The 15,829-nt window shown below is 47.2% G+C and overlaps 1 protein-coding gene across 1 annotated transcript in view; it reads left to right on the forward strand.

Moving 5' to 3' along the window:
* Positions 1-13,875, forward strand: part of SYT13 (synaptotagmin 13) — a 42,010-nt gene extending 28,135 nt beyond the window's left edge. Inside the window, exons 3-6 of the mRNA XM_019659982.1 lie at positions 2,451-2,585; positions 4,151-4,452; positions 8,128-8,257; positions 10,130-13,875. Of these exons, the coding sequence (XP_019515527.1) occupies positions 2,451-2,585; positions 4,151-4,452; positions 8,128-8,257; positions 10,130-10,434 (872 nt within the window). The 3' untranslated portion in view covers positions 10,435-13,875. The remainder of the gene's footprint in view (positions 1-2,450; positions 2,586-4,150; positions 4,453-8,127; positions 8,258-10,129) is intronic.
* The last annotated feature ends 1,954 nt before the right edge of the window (positions 13,876-15,829 follow it).

Below are 15,829 nucleotides of genomic sequence, written 5' to 3' on the forward strand. Positions count from 1 at the left end.
GGCATTTGACACTGGCCAAGCAGGTGGACACCGGGCCTCAGAATTACAGTCCTTTATTCCTGCTGATGTATTGCCACTTGCCTTCTCTCCCAGGACTCCAGCTTTCCACTAGGAAATGGAGAGCTCTTTGCGAGTCACGTGCACAGCTTTGGAGACAGTTCAGAGACTTGAGTTACATGCTTTGTCCTTTTATAGACTTACTGTGTGGCCTTGGTCATGTTGCTAACTCTTTTGGGCATCAGTTTCCTCATCTATAAAATGGGATCATACTATTACCTGCTTGGTCAAGTTGTAAAGTGTAAATAACATAATGCACATGAAGTGCTTGGCTCAGGACCTGGCTCAAAAGATGTCATCAAAATATATTGTTATTATTATTATTCTATTCTCATTGGTATCACCATCCAGAATGCCACACCGTCAGGTGTACAGTGCTGTGCTGGGCTCTGGGGCAGATGTGCGAAGCAGAGACAGTCCCTAACCCAAAGGAGCACATGGACCTTTATAGGGAGGCAAAAACGACAGCTGGGAGGTTGTTGTGTGGCTGGAGATGGAGACAGTGGAGGCAGAAGCAGCATAACCAGCTTTGACATTGACCCCTCTCCTAATGTGTCTTCTGACTTGGGTCAAATTGTACCCCACGCTGGCCAGTAAATAGGTGCCCCCTGCCCCAATCTGGCCCAGAACCACCATGATTAACCTGGCATTTGTTTAAGAACAAATGTACGCAGTGCCCACAGTGTACATGGATCCTGGTTGGCTTTTAGCCTCGGGGTTAGCCAGCCCACATTTTAAATAGATTGAAAATACACACCCATTGAAGACTTGAGAGGTTAAGGTTGGAGGGTGGGAACCAATTTGTTTGAGGACGCTTGGAGGTGCTAATTATAATCATAATCACAGGAGGGCTCCCTTTTCTTGGGAGTCCCAGGTGTCTCAAAGCTCAGATGCAGCCAGGATGGGACACTGTCCACCAAGGAGAGCAGGAGAGCCCATCAGAGCGTGGAACTTTGAAGAAGTCATAACAATTTAGTTCGTCCTCTCCTTTTCACGTTTCCTTATTCCTATCCTCATCCCAGAAGGCAACAGCCAAGTTCTGATTCCCCAGAAATCTATCAAGAGCTGATTGGCTCAGCAAACGTTGACCAGCAAGGGAGCAAAGGGGAGGAGGATAAACTGATCAGACCCTGTCCCAGTGATGTGCTGAATGCGGTCTCCTCCCACCTGCCACAATCCTCTTCAGCAACTTGTAGAGCTCAAAGTCCTGATTCTTGAAAAGCTGGATCCACTTCTGCTTTTCCAAGAGGCTCTGGCTTTGGTTTGGTTTTGATTTGGTTTGATTTTGAAGGCTGAGGCTTCTGAGGGCTGAGGGATCTGGGGGCCAGGCAAGCCCCTTCTGACACTGACCTTGCTGCGGTTGTCCCTGTGGTGCCCTTGGAAGCCACATGTGTCCTGTGTGCCTGTGTGTCTTGCTTTACGCATTGCTCACACCCTGGCTAATCTGCTCCTTGCTTAGATGCACCAGGGATATTTCTGACTCCTTGCAGGAACCCAATAATGAACCATTTTGGGAGTTAAATAATCCTTTATATGTCTGCCCTCTAAATTAGTTCTGAAAATCAAAAATGTTGAAATTCCGTTTTGCTTAAAGTGGAGTCTGGTGCAGCTGCTGGATCCTTTAATTCTTGTATTATATTTGAATAATGAGAGTCTTCCAGATGCTTGGTTCCTGTTTAAGTGAGGGGCAGAATGAGAAATATTTGTGGTTTTAGGGACTTCTGAATTAAAGATAAAGTCATTCATTCATTCAGCAAGTATTTATTGAACATGCACTAAAGTCAAATCCACGATCCCTGACCTTGTCTTCAGCATCTCCTCCTGACTCATTCTTTGATCTTTCTCTCTGGCCATGAACTCCTGGGGAGCAGGGACTGGACTCTGTGGGAGAAACGGAGCTGCAGATGGACTGGGGATGGTTTGCCTGAAACAGGGGGAGCAGAGCCACACAGGCTGTGACAGTTTTTCTTAATGAAAGCTCACCACGGGCCATGGGCCATGGGCCATGGGCCATGGGCCGGGGGCCTGGGCTGAGTAGTTTCTCTACTTTATTTCATTGAATGCGCATAGTAACTCCAGGAAAAAGGAACTGTCATCATTGCCATTGAAAAGAGGAGCGAACTGAGGTTCAAAGAGTCCGAGTAACTTGTTCAAGGTCACATAACTATTATGTAACAGCGTCATGTCTGACGCCAAAGCCCATGTGTTGATGGTCCCTCGAAATGTAAGGCCCAGGACCACGGGGGTTCCCCAGGTGCAGCCACCAAGATTTTGCACCCGGCTAGGAAGCTTTGGGTTTGGGCTGGTGGCAACGGTAGAAGAGATGGCAACGGTGTGATGTGGAAGACAGGACCCCAGAGTGGGTGGCGTTGATGGCTCTACCTCCTTAACAGGCGTGGTGGAGGATGTCTGTGTCATGGAGACCTGGAACCCAGAGAAGGCCGCCAGTTGGAACCAAGCCCCCAAACTCCACTATTGCCTGGAGTACGATCAGCAGAAGGCAGAGCTGTTTGTGACTCGTCTGGAAGGTATGCTGTCAGTGGCTTTCCGGGACCGCTGTGTGCCTGTCTCCCCTAGCAGAGCTGCGCAGGTGGGGTGGGGGCATCTGAACCTAGAGGGACCCCTGGGTACCAGATTAGTACCCTGTGACAAACAGGCCCCGAAACATGTGATGCTCAGACACACAGGGCTTTTTTTCTTTCTCTCATATAATAATTCAAAGTGGAGATTCCAGGTGGGCGTGCATCTTGCCTCCAAATGGCAATTCGAGGGCCGGGTTTCTTCTGTCTGCGGCTCCATAATCCCCTCAGTCCTCTGTGTCATCTGTATCTAGCATGTGGAAGGGGGAGGGGAACAGGGAGAGGGCACAACCGTTCCTTACAAACTATAACCTGCACATGCACCAGGGGCATGCCTCACCCCTGCTTACATCCCATTGGCTAGAACTCAGTCACATGACCACTGACGGCAAAGGAGGATGGGAAAATGTGTGATGCTCAGCAAAACGAGGAAATTGGTTTTTGGTGAACAGCTAACCGCCTTTGCCATAAGTGCCTTTGACATTGGACAGGGCATTGTGCTGGACACAGGGGGGGTTCTGAACATTCCTAGGACCAGGTGGCCTTTCCCAGTGGGTCAGGCTGTCCCTGGTCTCCCTACCCTGACAGTTCACATCACCGTCAGCAAACAAAGCTAGAGCTTTGTAAGGGAATCAGGGCTAACGATGGGCTACACCATGGCTCCTGGAAGCTGAAAGCTGTGGGCGGGATAGATTGGATTTTTGTATTTAATTTTATTTTTTCGAGGGAGCGTCTTTCCTTTTTATTTTCTTTTAAGATTTTTTTAGAAGACATTTTTATATACTTTATTACATTTGGTCTTCACAATGGTCCCATTTTGCAGATTAGGAAACAGATCTAGCAACCTTATCAAAGATCACTCCAGCTAGTTGGTGCCAGAGCCAGGAGTCCAGTCCACCCAGGTCCCTTCAAGCTCAGTGAAGGGACGTCCTATCAGGACACATGACCTCAGTTCTTCTCTTCCCAGGGATCATCAGCTACCGCTTCTCACATTATCATTCAGGAATCAGTCATAAAATCATCACTGGTGCAAGTTTCCACATTGTAAGCATTAAAAAAACCAAGGTTTGGAATATAAAACATCATTCATGAGGTAGCGGTCCAGTGATTCACATCACAAGTGGTGGTGTGGCAAGTATTTAAAGTACAGAACAAATGAATTACTGGTGTCAGCAGCAACACTGGTAAAAGTCATCAGCAGTTTCCGGGCCCTGGAGCCTTGGGGAAATCTCAGTCATGGGATAGGAAGGGTTCTGGGAAGCCCTGTCTTGTCCTGTTCTCCAAGGAGGACCAGCCAGCATGTGCTGACTTTGGCCCCCTCAGAGATCTCCTATCTGTAAATGTCCTACTGAAAGGCAATTCCACAAAGCCAGGGTGAGCAGCCCTGGGACCTTTTACACGCCCAAGGTCATGATCCATAAGCCAGATTCCCACAGCTTAAAGCAGGGCCCTGCGTCTTCCCTTCCGGGTCCTCGAGAAGCCCCATGTCTGTGTTGCTTTGTCCTTGGCCGCAGCTGTGACCAGTGACCATGATGGAGGCTGTGACTGCTACATCCAAGGCAGTGTGGCAAACAGAACAGGCTCTGTGGAGGCCCAGACGCCTCTAAAGAAGCGGGAGCTACACACTACCTGGGAGGAAGGCCTGGTGCTCCCCCTGGCAGAGGAGGAGCTCCCCACAGCGACCTTGACATTGACCCTGAGGACCTGTGACCGCTTCTCCCGCCACAGTGTGGCCGGGGAGCTCCGCCTGGGCCTGGATGGGGTAGCCGTGCCTCTGGGGGCCACCCAGTGGGGTGAGCTGAAGACCTCAGTTAAGGTAGGGTTACCTCTCACCACGCAAGGTAAAGTAACCAAGCTTGGTGACCAGCTAGCCGGAACAAGCTTCAGAGACCTTCCCAGCACAGGTGTGTGTGTGTGTGTGTGTGTGTGTGTGTGTGTGTGTGTGTGTAAGGAAGGTTGGAGTATTGAACAGAGTGGAGGGCGGGAGCAGACCCATAGGCCAGGATTTGGGATTCCTGGTGTCTAGTTTTGCTTCTAGCTTGCCCTGCAAAGACCTCCCCTGCCACCATGGGAAACATGTTATGAGTGTACTGTATTGGCTCTGGTGTTGAGAGTATTATCTCCATTTAAATTCATTTCTACTCCCTGTGTACCTACTATGTGCCAGACACTGCAGGGAAGATGAACAACAGGTAACCCTGTGACGTCCTCATTTACAGACAAAGGGACGGGGCTTAGTAGTAGTTCAATCACCATGCAAGGTCTCCCGTCTGGGACATGGCAAGCTTGGCCCTGAGGCCAGATGGGTCTGGCTGTAAACCCTGTGTCATCCCTTTGCCGCTGTGCTGTGGAAGTGCCTGACAGTGTGTGAGGTGCCATCAAAGAGGCGAATTTCCTGATGAATACGGCAGGAGTAGGGCGTACACTTTCACTCCCCACCTGCTCCTCTTTTTGCTACCCTCTCCTCCTTTCCTTATTTTTTTCTCTTTCCAAAGCTCAGGAAATTGATAAAAATTGACAGCCCCTCTCAGCTGGAATGAGGCTGTTCCAAAGCACACTCTCTAATTAGTGTGTGATTTGGGATTTGCGTGGAATCGCAGCCAGGGGCCCTGGGAAGAGGAACCAACACTTTGGTTTATTCATCTGGTAAACCGTCTTTCTCTGGACACAGAGGGGCTCCCCCAGGGCTCTGGGGACTTAGGTGCCGCCACTGAAAGGGCTAAACTCCTATCTTGGCAGATGTCTCAGGAACCCAATCCATTTCTGTCCTTCCCCCTAGAAGAGCAAAAATCATTCGTTCATTCCACACACACTTTGCCCAGTTTCCACTATGTACCAGGCACCATGCTAGGACCTGGGGACACAGAAGTAGTTAAGACAAAGCCCTGCCCGCATGGCTCATCCATTCTAATCATCGTACTTATGGTCGTCACTGTTGCACAAGAATACTCTCACATCCACTTAGACTGCTGGCTTGTGTCCCACAAATGTCAGTAATCTCAGAGAGCAGCCTGGAGTCAGTCAGACGAGATGGCACTCTCAGTGTATGTGGCAGGGGGAAGCCCTGAGGCCAGTCTAGGGAGGATGTGGGCCATGTAAGCAAGGTGGGCGGAGCCTTCAGCTGCTGCAGCCCAGGTGTTTTTCTCCTCTAGGCCAGAATGGGTTAACCAAGGTGCCAGCGGTGCCCCAGTTATCACAGGAAGACACTCAGCCAAAAGTGTCTTGTGCGTCACCAGAGACCACAGAGCGACTTACTCCAAGGGGAGCTTGAATGACTCATTAACAGCTCAAGGGAAAGATGGGGGAGATGGGACAGGAAAAGCCATGGATGGAGAGGATAGAGAAAATAAGAGACGGTTACAGGCATACCTCGTTTTATTGCACCTTGCTTTGCTGAGCTCCATAGATGTTGCCTTTTTTTTTTTTTTTTTACGAATTGAAGGCAAGACCCTCCATCTGAAAAAAGATTACAGCTCACTTTGTTGAGATAGTCACTTTATAGCAGTGGTCTGGAACCGAACCCACAATATCTGCAAGGCATGCTTGTATTTTTGTCAGCAGGTACTTGAAGCAGCAGATGCTGTTCAACCCTCTGGCTGTGGTGCAGCTGCCTGGGCTTGTTTGGGGCTTTTGGCACCCTACACAAAGGTGACAAGCCCTTCACAGGCTGACAGGTCCAGGCTTCTCTCACCTGGTCTGGGGGCAGTGGAGCACTCAAGCCTAGTCACCCTGAGGCTACATCCCAGGCCACCTGTGGACCTCCGATAAGTGCCCTTGAATCAGGAGTCCAGTACCCATCCCAGCTGTGCTGCCACCCCTCTGGACGCCTGGACGAGTCCCTGAGCCTCGGTTCCTTCCCTGTGAAGTCAAAGATTTATCCACTGAAGACTCTGGAACGCCACGGATTTGGGACGTGGGCTTTGCTGTCAGACCAGACCTCCATTCAAGGCTCAGTTTTGCTACTTGCTGGCTACGTGGCCTCAGCCAGTGATGTGTCCTCTGGCAGCATCAGGGTGTTATGCTTAGAATGGGAATAAGATCAGTATTGCACGTAGGGTTGTTGTCAAGATTAAATCTCGCAGCTATTTGTTGTGTGTCACCTGTGCTGAGTGCTGGAGATGGGCTGGAGATGGCTTTGTAGAGCTTACAGCCTAGTGGGATAGATGATATAATTGCACCTGGCACATAGCAAGTGTTTAATTAATGTTAGCTGCTTTTATTCATGTCATTGCCAAAGTTCCCTGCAGCTCCCAAATCATTTCATCATATAGCTAGTCACTTTAGCTAGTTGAATCGACGGGGTCATGTTGAAGACATTTTTCCTAGATGAAAGCTATGACTTGGGCAGAGGGCTGGCCTCACTTCCAAAGCCCAGATTAGTTTCCCCAGTCATCCAGAAACAATGTTCCCACTTCACAATCTCAAGAAGCAGTGATTGTCATTCCTTAATAACTAGTGGTGATAACCAAAGCAAACAGTTCCACAGTGCTTAGTGTGTCAGGCACTGCTCTAAGTCATTAAATATTAACTCATTTAACTTTTACAACCCCCTTTGGGTGGGGATATTATTATACCAGTTTCACAGATGAGGAAATGGAAGTTTGAGAAAGATAAGTAACTTGCCCAAGGTCACACAGCTAGTAGATGGTAGGATTGGAACTCAGAGTCTGACAGTCTGGTTCTAGAGTCTATATTCTTAGCATCTGCCTCCTGTGGGGGCTCTTTTGGTCATTTTTGTCCCTCAATGGATTTATTCAAATGCCAAATTCTTGTGGGAATTTCAGTGGAGACTCTCTGTACAGCTGCAGATGGGAATAGACGTGTTGGATGCTTTGCGGGAGGCTTCCGCACCTCCTGGAAAGCGCAGTGATTGCCAGCTGTCTCTGGCATATTCCCTAACATCGTATGCCTGGCTTTTTGTTGACATGGTTGGCCATTCTGTTGACCGAGCAAGGCCCATCTCAGCAATAGTACATGACATTATTGACTCTCTCAGCCCTGCAGGGGCCAAAAGGAATTCTCTTTTCAAATGGAGTAATGAATCACAACTTCCCACTGTCCCCCGGAACCTGACTGGTCAATGCAACTGTGTTTTTCCAACTGTGTTCCCTAGGATTCTAGGGTTCTATAAACATACCCCAGGAGCTTGGGGAGGAGGTGAAGGATGAGAGGGGGTCCTGGCCCTCTGCCCCTGCCACGTCCTGAGTGCCATCTCTTTGATCTGTGTTATATGTTGGGGTTGAATATAAGATATTTGGAAAATCACAGTTAGTCACAAACAAAACAATGTCTTATTGAGGCACATGCCACATATAATTCTTCTGTGGCCTCCTACCTTCTGTAAGGTGGAGAAACCAGCGCTGATGGGTAAATGGTTTCTAGGATGCCTGTTGGGTACAAGTTCAATGTGACCCCAGCCTCAGCATTAGTTGATGGGGCAGAAGACTCTCCTAAATGAAGCCCCTCTCATGCTCCCTCTCTTCTGTTTCAGGAATCTTCTGCAGGAGCTGGAGAGGTCCTTCTCTCCATCAGCTACCTCCCAGCTGCCAACCGCCTCCTGGTGGTGCTGATTAAGGCCAAGAACCTCCACTCTAACCAGTCCAAGGAGCTCCTGGGGAAGGGTGAGTGAGGTGTGAAAGGAGAGAACCAGGGCCCCTTTAGCCTCTGGGAATATGTGAAGAGGGAGATGGCGCCTGGGAGGCAATGGAGACAGCTAAGCAGGGAGGTGGGACCTGTGTACATTTGTGGAGTCAGCCACAGCTGTGTCCTTCACCCCAAGTTCACTAACCAATATTTAAGGACACACTTATTTCCTTAAGTTCATATCCACTTACTCCTGGGCCAATCCCCATCTATCAGGGCCTAGGTACGAGCTCATACCTACCCGGGACTCCCAACCTTGGAGATCCACTGTGAGGAGAATCAGTCTTACTTGTGGGTCATAGAAAGTCAAGGTGAGACTGTAGCCATGGAGTGGAGTATCTGGGCTGTAGAGGGAACTTGGCCCAGCCCTTGTCACGTGGACCTGGGTGGACCCTCTAAAGGGGAAGGTGTTGAGAAGCTCAGGTTCTCCTTGCATCTCAGCTAGCCATCAATGTGCTCCCCACATCCATCCCAGTCTCTTTCCTCTTGTCAGCCTTTGCCAAGCTGCCACCCCCATACCAGCTGAGTGTGGGTGATAGCAGAAGGTATGTGGGTGCATGGGCTGAGGCGGCCTGCAGCTTAAGGCGCCTGTGCCCCATATACCCAAATAAACATCTCTTCGCTATTCTGGAAACCCTGGTTTCTCCTGGATATTTCAGCACAAGCCCCAAGTCTTGGGGACCAAATAGGCTCTCTGGTCAGAGCAAGAAAACACCGCTGGTTAGCCGTATGATACCTGGACCCGGAGCCAAGTGCTCATAGCAGGGTATAAAATAAATATATATTTATAGCAGGGTGAATAAAGAATTGCCATCGCATTGAGAATCTTTGAACAAAAAGCTCTTGGGTGAATGAAATCAGAACAGCTGACAGATTCTTGAGCCAGAGGTCAGAGTTCAGTGCTTTGCCCTCACCCCCTCCAGACAATTCTTTGCCTCCTGCTCATTTTTTATAGTTCCTGTCAGAATTACTGCACCATGCTTTGTCTCTCAAATATCTGTTGAAATAACAAACCAACCACCCAGGAGTAATAATTATATCAATAAATGGAGAGGAACAATTATCCTCACATTAGCTTTGGAAACTTGATTAATGAAAATGTAATCCAGGTCCTGAGCCTTGGGAGGTACCTGAAAGCTCATCTGGTGACCTGTTTTACCTGGTGGGAGGGTGGGGGGTGGAATTTCTTAGGGGGTGGCTTTCCTGGTGCAAGGCAGCCTGCCCTCACCCTCCACGTGAAGTTGGGGTCCTTAAGGAAAACTTACAAAAGAACAGAGGAAAAGAACTCAACCAATCAGGAGATGACCTACTATCTTAATAGACAAAAATACTTAGACGGAGAACCAAGGGGATGATGACATGGGGGTGGCTTGTTTTTTCTGGTCTGAGTTTAAAATCAAGCTGCAGGATACCTGGGCCATTGTCCTGGACCTGGCTTGATTGTGGGACATGAAGTCACTTTGGAAGGGCTCATAGCCAACGGTGGTCCGTTAGCTGTACTCTAGCATGACACAATCATGTGCCACCCAATGACCAGCCTTCTATATTATGCCATTGTCTGTTTTCCATACTTGTGTGTAAGTTCTATGAGGCAGGAACTTTTGCTATATCCCCACGTCTAGACCAGTGTCGGCCATATGCTGCTGAACATTCACTAATTGTTGAACGAATACTCGTTCGTGGCCCATTGCGGGAGGCTGGGTAGAGAGGGAGCCTCAATGCAGGTCTTGAGCCAGAGAGCCTGCCTGCCCATCCCCAAGAGAAAGCATCATCCCAGGCCCCACCACATCCCAGAAACTCACCCTTGGCCCGTCTCTCTCTCTCTCCCTTTCCCTTCTGTCCCTCCCCAGATGTCTCTGTCAAGGTGACCTTAAAGCACCAGGCTCAGAAGCTGAAGAAGAAGCAGACAAAACGAGCCAAGCACAAGATCAACCCCGTGTGGAATGAGATGATCATGTTTGAGCTGCCCGACGACCTGCTGCGGGCCTCCAGTGTGGAGCTGGAGGTGCTGGGCCAGGAGGGGGAGGGGCCGAGCTGCACGCTGGGCCACTGCAGCCTGGGCCTGCATGCCTCAGGCTCCGAGCGCAGCCACTGGGAAGAGATGCTCAAAAACCCACGCCGGCAGATCGCCATGTGGCACCAGCTGCACCTGTAGCCAGCCACCTGGGCCACCGTCCTACTTGGGCACAGCCCCACCCCTCCAGCTCCGCTGTCTTCTGCGACCTCCTCCTTGTGCCCCATCCTCATGCTGACACCCAGAAGACAGACGTGTTTGCAAAGGCCAGGACCCTATGCCTCTCTCATCACACTCCCGTTTCTAAAAAATAAGCAAGGCAGGGCAGTGTGTGGACATTTGGGTCACACGGAGGAATTCATTTTGCTCATCTACGTCATTGAAGAGACGCGTCAACTATGGCCAATGTGCAGTTTTTGCAGGGAGGGGGGTCAGGCCAGAGGCAGAGAAAGCTGAATTGGGGGAATAATGGATGCAAAGAATGTGGCTTTCTTTAGAAAGCATTTTGAAAACGATATAGGAAAAGAAGTATCCTGGGTCAACTCATAGAATTAGAGATTGTTAGGGCGGGGTGAACTCTTAGCCAGCATTAAATCAATCTCCTGACCCAAGCAGCGACCCAGCAACTCTCAAACCTTAGTGTGTGAAGAATCACCAGCAGATTCCCAGGCCCACCTGTAGACATTCCAAATCAGTGTTCCTGGCTGGACCCCAGGAACCTGCTTTTTAAAAAAGCACTGAGTGGTTTTGATGCAGAGGTTGGAGCACTGCACTTGGAGAAATCCCTTCTACAACATTCCAGATGGGTTTTCACAGTCCATGTTGGGGCCACAACACCCTGAAGCAGCCAGTTCCAATGCTGGACATCTGAACCATCGGTGTGAAAGTTTGGGGCCGCTGTTTTTTAGTTATTTTAATTCTTATTTTCATTTGTGCTTTTCGGATCCTGCTCTTGGATTGAATTTGTACTTTTTATTGAATAGCTTTATTGTTTTATCTCATAGTCAGTTTATATTATACATGGGGCTGGGGGGAGGGCGGGGGGGAGGGGGCCTTGCCTGACAGTGTTTAGGTGGGATCCCTTATTAGTCATTGGGTACTAGTTGTCACGTCCTCCAGCATACCAAAGCAACCCTCTAAGACAGATCTATCCTTTCTCAGCATTCCAGCCACTATAGGAGGAATTCAGTTCGGGGCACCTACTAATTTAGTCTGATACATCTGGTGATGTGGATGTGGAGAAGTAAGAAAACTTTGAACAGGAAACAGACTTTTGCAAATGTGCCTCCCTCTTCAGTTTTCAGGGCCTGTCAATTTATAATCAGTAAATAACCAGCAACTAGGTTTAAAACTCCTACCTTATAATTCGAAATAGTTGTCCACATCATTAATGAAATTATGAGCCTTGCTGAGTGGATATCATATTTGCCCATGAACCAGGATTCCTGGGTTCTGTTGTTGGCCATCTGTAAGATAGGAGTAATGACATGGCAGCTATATGTGTGCGAATGATGTGATAGATGAAATAGTGCTCAAAAGCTGTAGGCATTTCCTGGCGAAAAAACAAGCTCTGAGGCCACCAGCCGATCGATCATCTTTAAGCTTTAAGTTGGCAGTTGACCATGCCTGGAAAGCGCCACAACCATCTCGGGTATTTCCGGAACCACGGATTTTGCATTTGGACTCCTCAACACTGACATCCAAACTCTAGGCTTTCTGATGTCGCTTCAGTCCCCTGATCTACTAGAGAATTCCTAGACAAAACAGATAAGGGCTACCCTTCAACCTTCAACAAGTCAAGTCATTCTTGGCCTCTTCCTGAGAATCCAAGCTGGGACCGTATCACCTTTAGTCATTATTCATTATTCTCCCTCTCTGTGCAGAAGTAGAAAAGCATTGGAAATAACTCCTACTCACCCTCTGTGAAGAAACAAAATAAATATCTAATCCTTCTTTAATGGGAAAGTCTTTCAGATCATTGGAAATCTTGATCACTATGGTGGACCACCTCCTGCTAAGTTTTTTTTAGGCAAAGCATTTGTTAGTGATCATGTTTTTGAGATCCTCTCCCCCACCACCACTCTGGTCTCCCTTTTTTTGGATGGCATGGCTAAAAGAGAAGAAAACATTCTCTGTGTAAGCTGACCAGGACTCTCTTCTTGGTCATACCTGCTACTCCAATCTGAAAAGGCCTGGCTTCTAGACTTTAAATCAGGAAACGTGGTTCCACTTCCTTATATATCTATGTGCCTGCCTTACAGTCACACCAAAGGATGTTTGAGGTGGGTTGGGTAGGATCTGTCATCCCAGAAATATCAACTCTACCCATGGTCATTCCACCATGAGACATTTATTTCTTTGGACTCCAAAGGTTTAGTTTTCCGGAATCTCCAAACTAAAGGCTACCCCTGAGAAGAATCAAATGCCACCACAGGAGGCACAGGTGTCAGCCATCACCTCACTTAGAGGGCATATACAGAAATGAGATAGGTTTTCCAGGGGGTTTTGTCTGTTTTGTTCACTCATGTATTCCAAGCTCCTAAAATAAAGCTGACTCATGGGCCCTCAATGAAACATTTGTCGAATGAATTAGTGAATACAGGACAGATAAGGGAGTAGACACAAAAAGACACTGCAAATAGCATAAAAATCAAAATACTAACTGGTTTCTGAATGGTAAAGACATAAAAAATCTCAGTTGGCTTTGAAATTCATGGCATTGAGTCATTCACCTAATGACAATTCATAGCTCTCCGTGTAAATGTAATTAATGATAGAAGAGAATATAATCACTGTGCTTCTCAAACTCCATCGTGGTGAATTTTATATTACCCAGAGATATCAGACTGCCAGATCAAAAAACTTCAGTAATCTCTGCATCAGCTGACCTTGTACCAGATACATTTGTAATTTACTACCAAATGCGAGTAATTGAGTCTATGTGAGTGCATCTGATCTTTTTGAAAGGGACACCTTGTACTTTGCTAGGGAGCGTTTTCTAAGAAGGGCATGCAGCAGAGGTGAAAATAAAGCGAGAAAGCATCTCAGACTGGGCTGCTGTCCACGAGGTGATCTGGTTTTTTCATAGATCCTGTGATGAGGATAAAGCATTGAGAGTCCACACTCATGAATCTGTGACTCCACTTCTTAAGTAAAATCAATATATAGTTGTTGAGTGACTATTGATCAAGACCTTGCACGCGTCTCTCCATTTCTAATTTGAGATATGACTCTTGGTGTGGGTTGAGTGACAAATCACCCCAAATGACACAATGTAGAGAGAGCAAGATGGAAGGAGGCACAGTTCTTCACAGGCAATTTCTTTGGGATGTAAGGAGTCCTGGGTGGCAGGTGACTGCGGCCTAAGCCAAATCGAGGTGAAGACCCAGAAAAGAGAAATCTACTCCTCGTGATTTGTTGCTGCTGCCCATGTTTCTCATTGTCAATGCTAAGTGTGTGTTTGTTTTGCAATTATGAACCGAAGCACAAAAAGGCGCATGAGACATTGTAGTCATATGTCTGGTGTCACACTTTTGAGCAAAAACCTTTCAGTGGTCAATAAATAGTTTCCAACTGGGTTAACTGCCTGGTGTTTTCTTCTTTTCTTTCCACTTAATATTTTAGACATATAAAATGCAGAAGAAATAATTTGATCAACACTCATGAACCACTACCAAGTTTTATAAAACTTGACAAATACAGTTGAGGCCCCCTCGGCCCCTTTCCTCAGTAAACCACAATCCTGAATTTGGGATTTCTTACCCCAGGCATTTCTGCATCCCTTTACTACATGTATATGTACACCCTGAGTACCATAGGGTAATTTTGTACATTGTAAACTTAATGTAAATGGTAGTGCACTCTTTTTGCTCCATATTAAAAATTTGAGCTTTATCCATGCAGACATATGTAGGTGTAGTTCATTTAATTTTTTTGCTGCTGTATAATATTCCATTGCATGGATATACCACAATCCCATTGTCATTGATGTACATTTACCTGTTTCCTTTTCTTTTTTTATTTTTATTTTTTTTGTTGTTGTTACAGGACATGCTATCAACATTCTTGTGCATGTCTCCTTGTATATATGTGCAAGTTTCTCTAAGATATCTACCTCGGAGTGAGTAGAATTGCTAGGTCATCAATTGCTCTGTGCATGTACATGCTCGTGTTCCTTGATTGTCTTGCTCAAGCACCAAATCAAAGGGGCAACATACAAGTAGTAGAGACGCAAGCACTACTGGGGCTTTGACTCCATTCTCAAGAAGAAAAATCGGTGGAGACTAGAGACTCTTCTTTTACTAACGCCCCAAAAAGAAATACTCCCATCAATGGAAGAGTCAGTGCAGCAGCCACAGGTACCCCTGCACCCCAGGTGGTGGGAGTATACAAGGGGATCCCTGGAGTGCTGTCACCTGGACCCTCCTGGTGGCCTCTGCAGCCCTGGCCTCCGGTGGAAGAGGCTCTGGCACTAAGCCAGAGGCAGGGCCTGAATTTTAAAGTCAGCAGGAAATCAGCTAGGTCACATGGAATTAAAACCAAAGGTTTTTTTTGTTTTTTTTAAAAAGATGAATGATCCATAAAGGAAGCCATGTGGTGTCTTAGCTTTCCAAGTCTGTGCATATAATTCCTTAGTTCATATTTTATACATATTAGATTTTAATGACAATCAGGATTCTTATATTCATAATAAAATAGGAGATGTGGGTCTTATCCTGCATAGTCAAATATGATATAGACTGTGTTTCACAGGTAACTATGCATATGGCTTACCAGAGCCTAAAACTAATATTTGAGAATCTGGATTTATATAAAAGAGAGATGGGAGATGGAAGAAGAGTCCTTTAATCACTGTATCCAAGGCTTTCCATTGAAGTGACTTAAATAAACTTTGCTCCTGCCCATAAAATGGACCCAGATCTAGAGCACTGCGTTTAAAAGCTGAGAACCTGCAACCCAGCTTGTCACTGGCCACCCTCATGGTCCTGGGTAGGTCACTTGTCTCTGGACCTCAGTTTCCACATCTGTAAAATGAATTTGAACCAAGTGATCACTAAGGTCCCTTCTAGACTTACTAATACATTTAACATTCTGTGATTCTGTGATCTAGACTGGCAACAACATATTTTTCACACATATCGTTGGTCTCCAACCTCCTGCATAAAACAAAGTAAACTCACATCCATATGTACCTGCTCTCCCTGCCCCATGCCTAGTGAGACTCCCTGGCATCTTCTGACAGTCCTTCCTGACAGTCACCCACTCTCCCAGACAATTTGATACAATGTCACCTGAAGCTCTGAGTCAGCTTCTTCTCATTTCCTTAATTCCTAACGGTTACAGTGGTAATTTTCCACCCAAGAGTTTCTTTCTTTTTTTTTTTTTTAGAGCCAATTGGAAGCACCACCATTGCAGGAGCTCAGAGCCCTAGCATCTGTTCTGTCACCCTTTCGGGGCAGACACCTGGCAAGGAGGGAGCCATGGGTTGTGGCTGTGATTGGATTTAGCGGACTGGGCATTTTCTTGGTGCGAGTGC

Source organism: Hipposideros armiger, unplaced genomic scaffold, assembly GCF_001890085.2.
Source record: "Hipposideros armiger isolate ML-2016 unplaced genomic scaffold, ASM189008v1 scaffold_309, whole genome shotgun sequence".
Taxonomy (NCBI): Eukaryota; Metazoa; Chordata; class Mammalia; order Chiroptera; family Hipposideridae; genus Hipposideros; species Hipposideros armiger.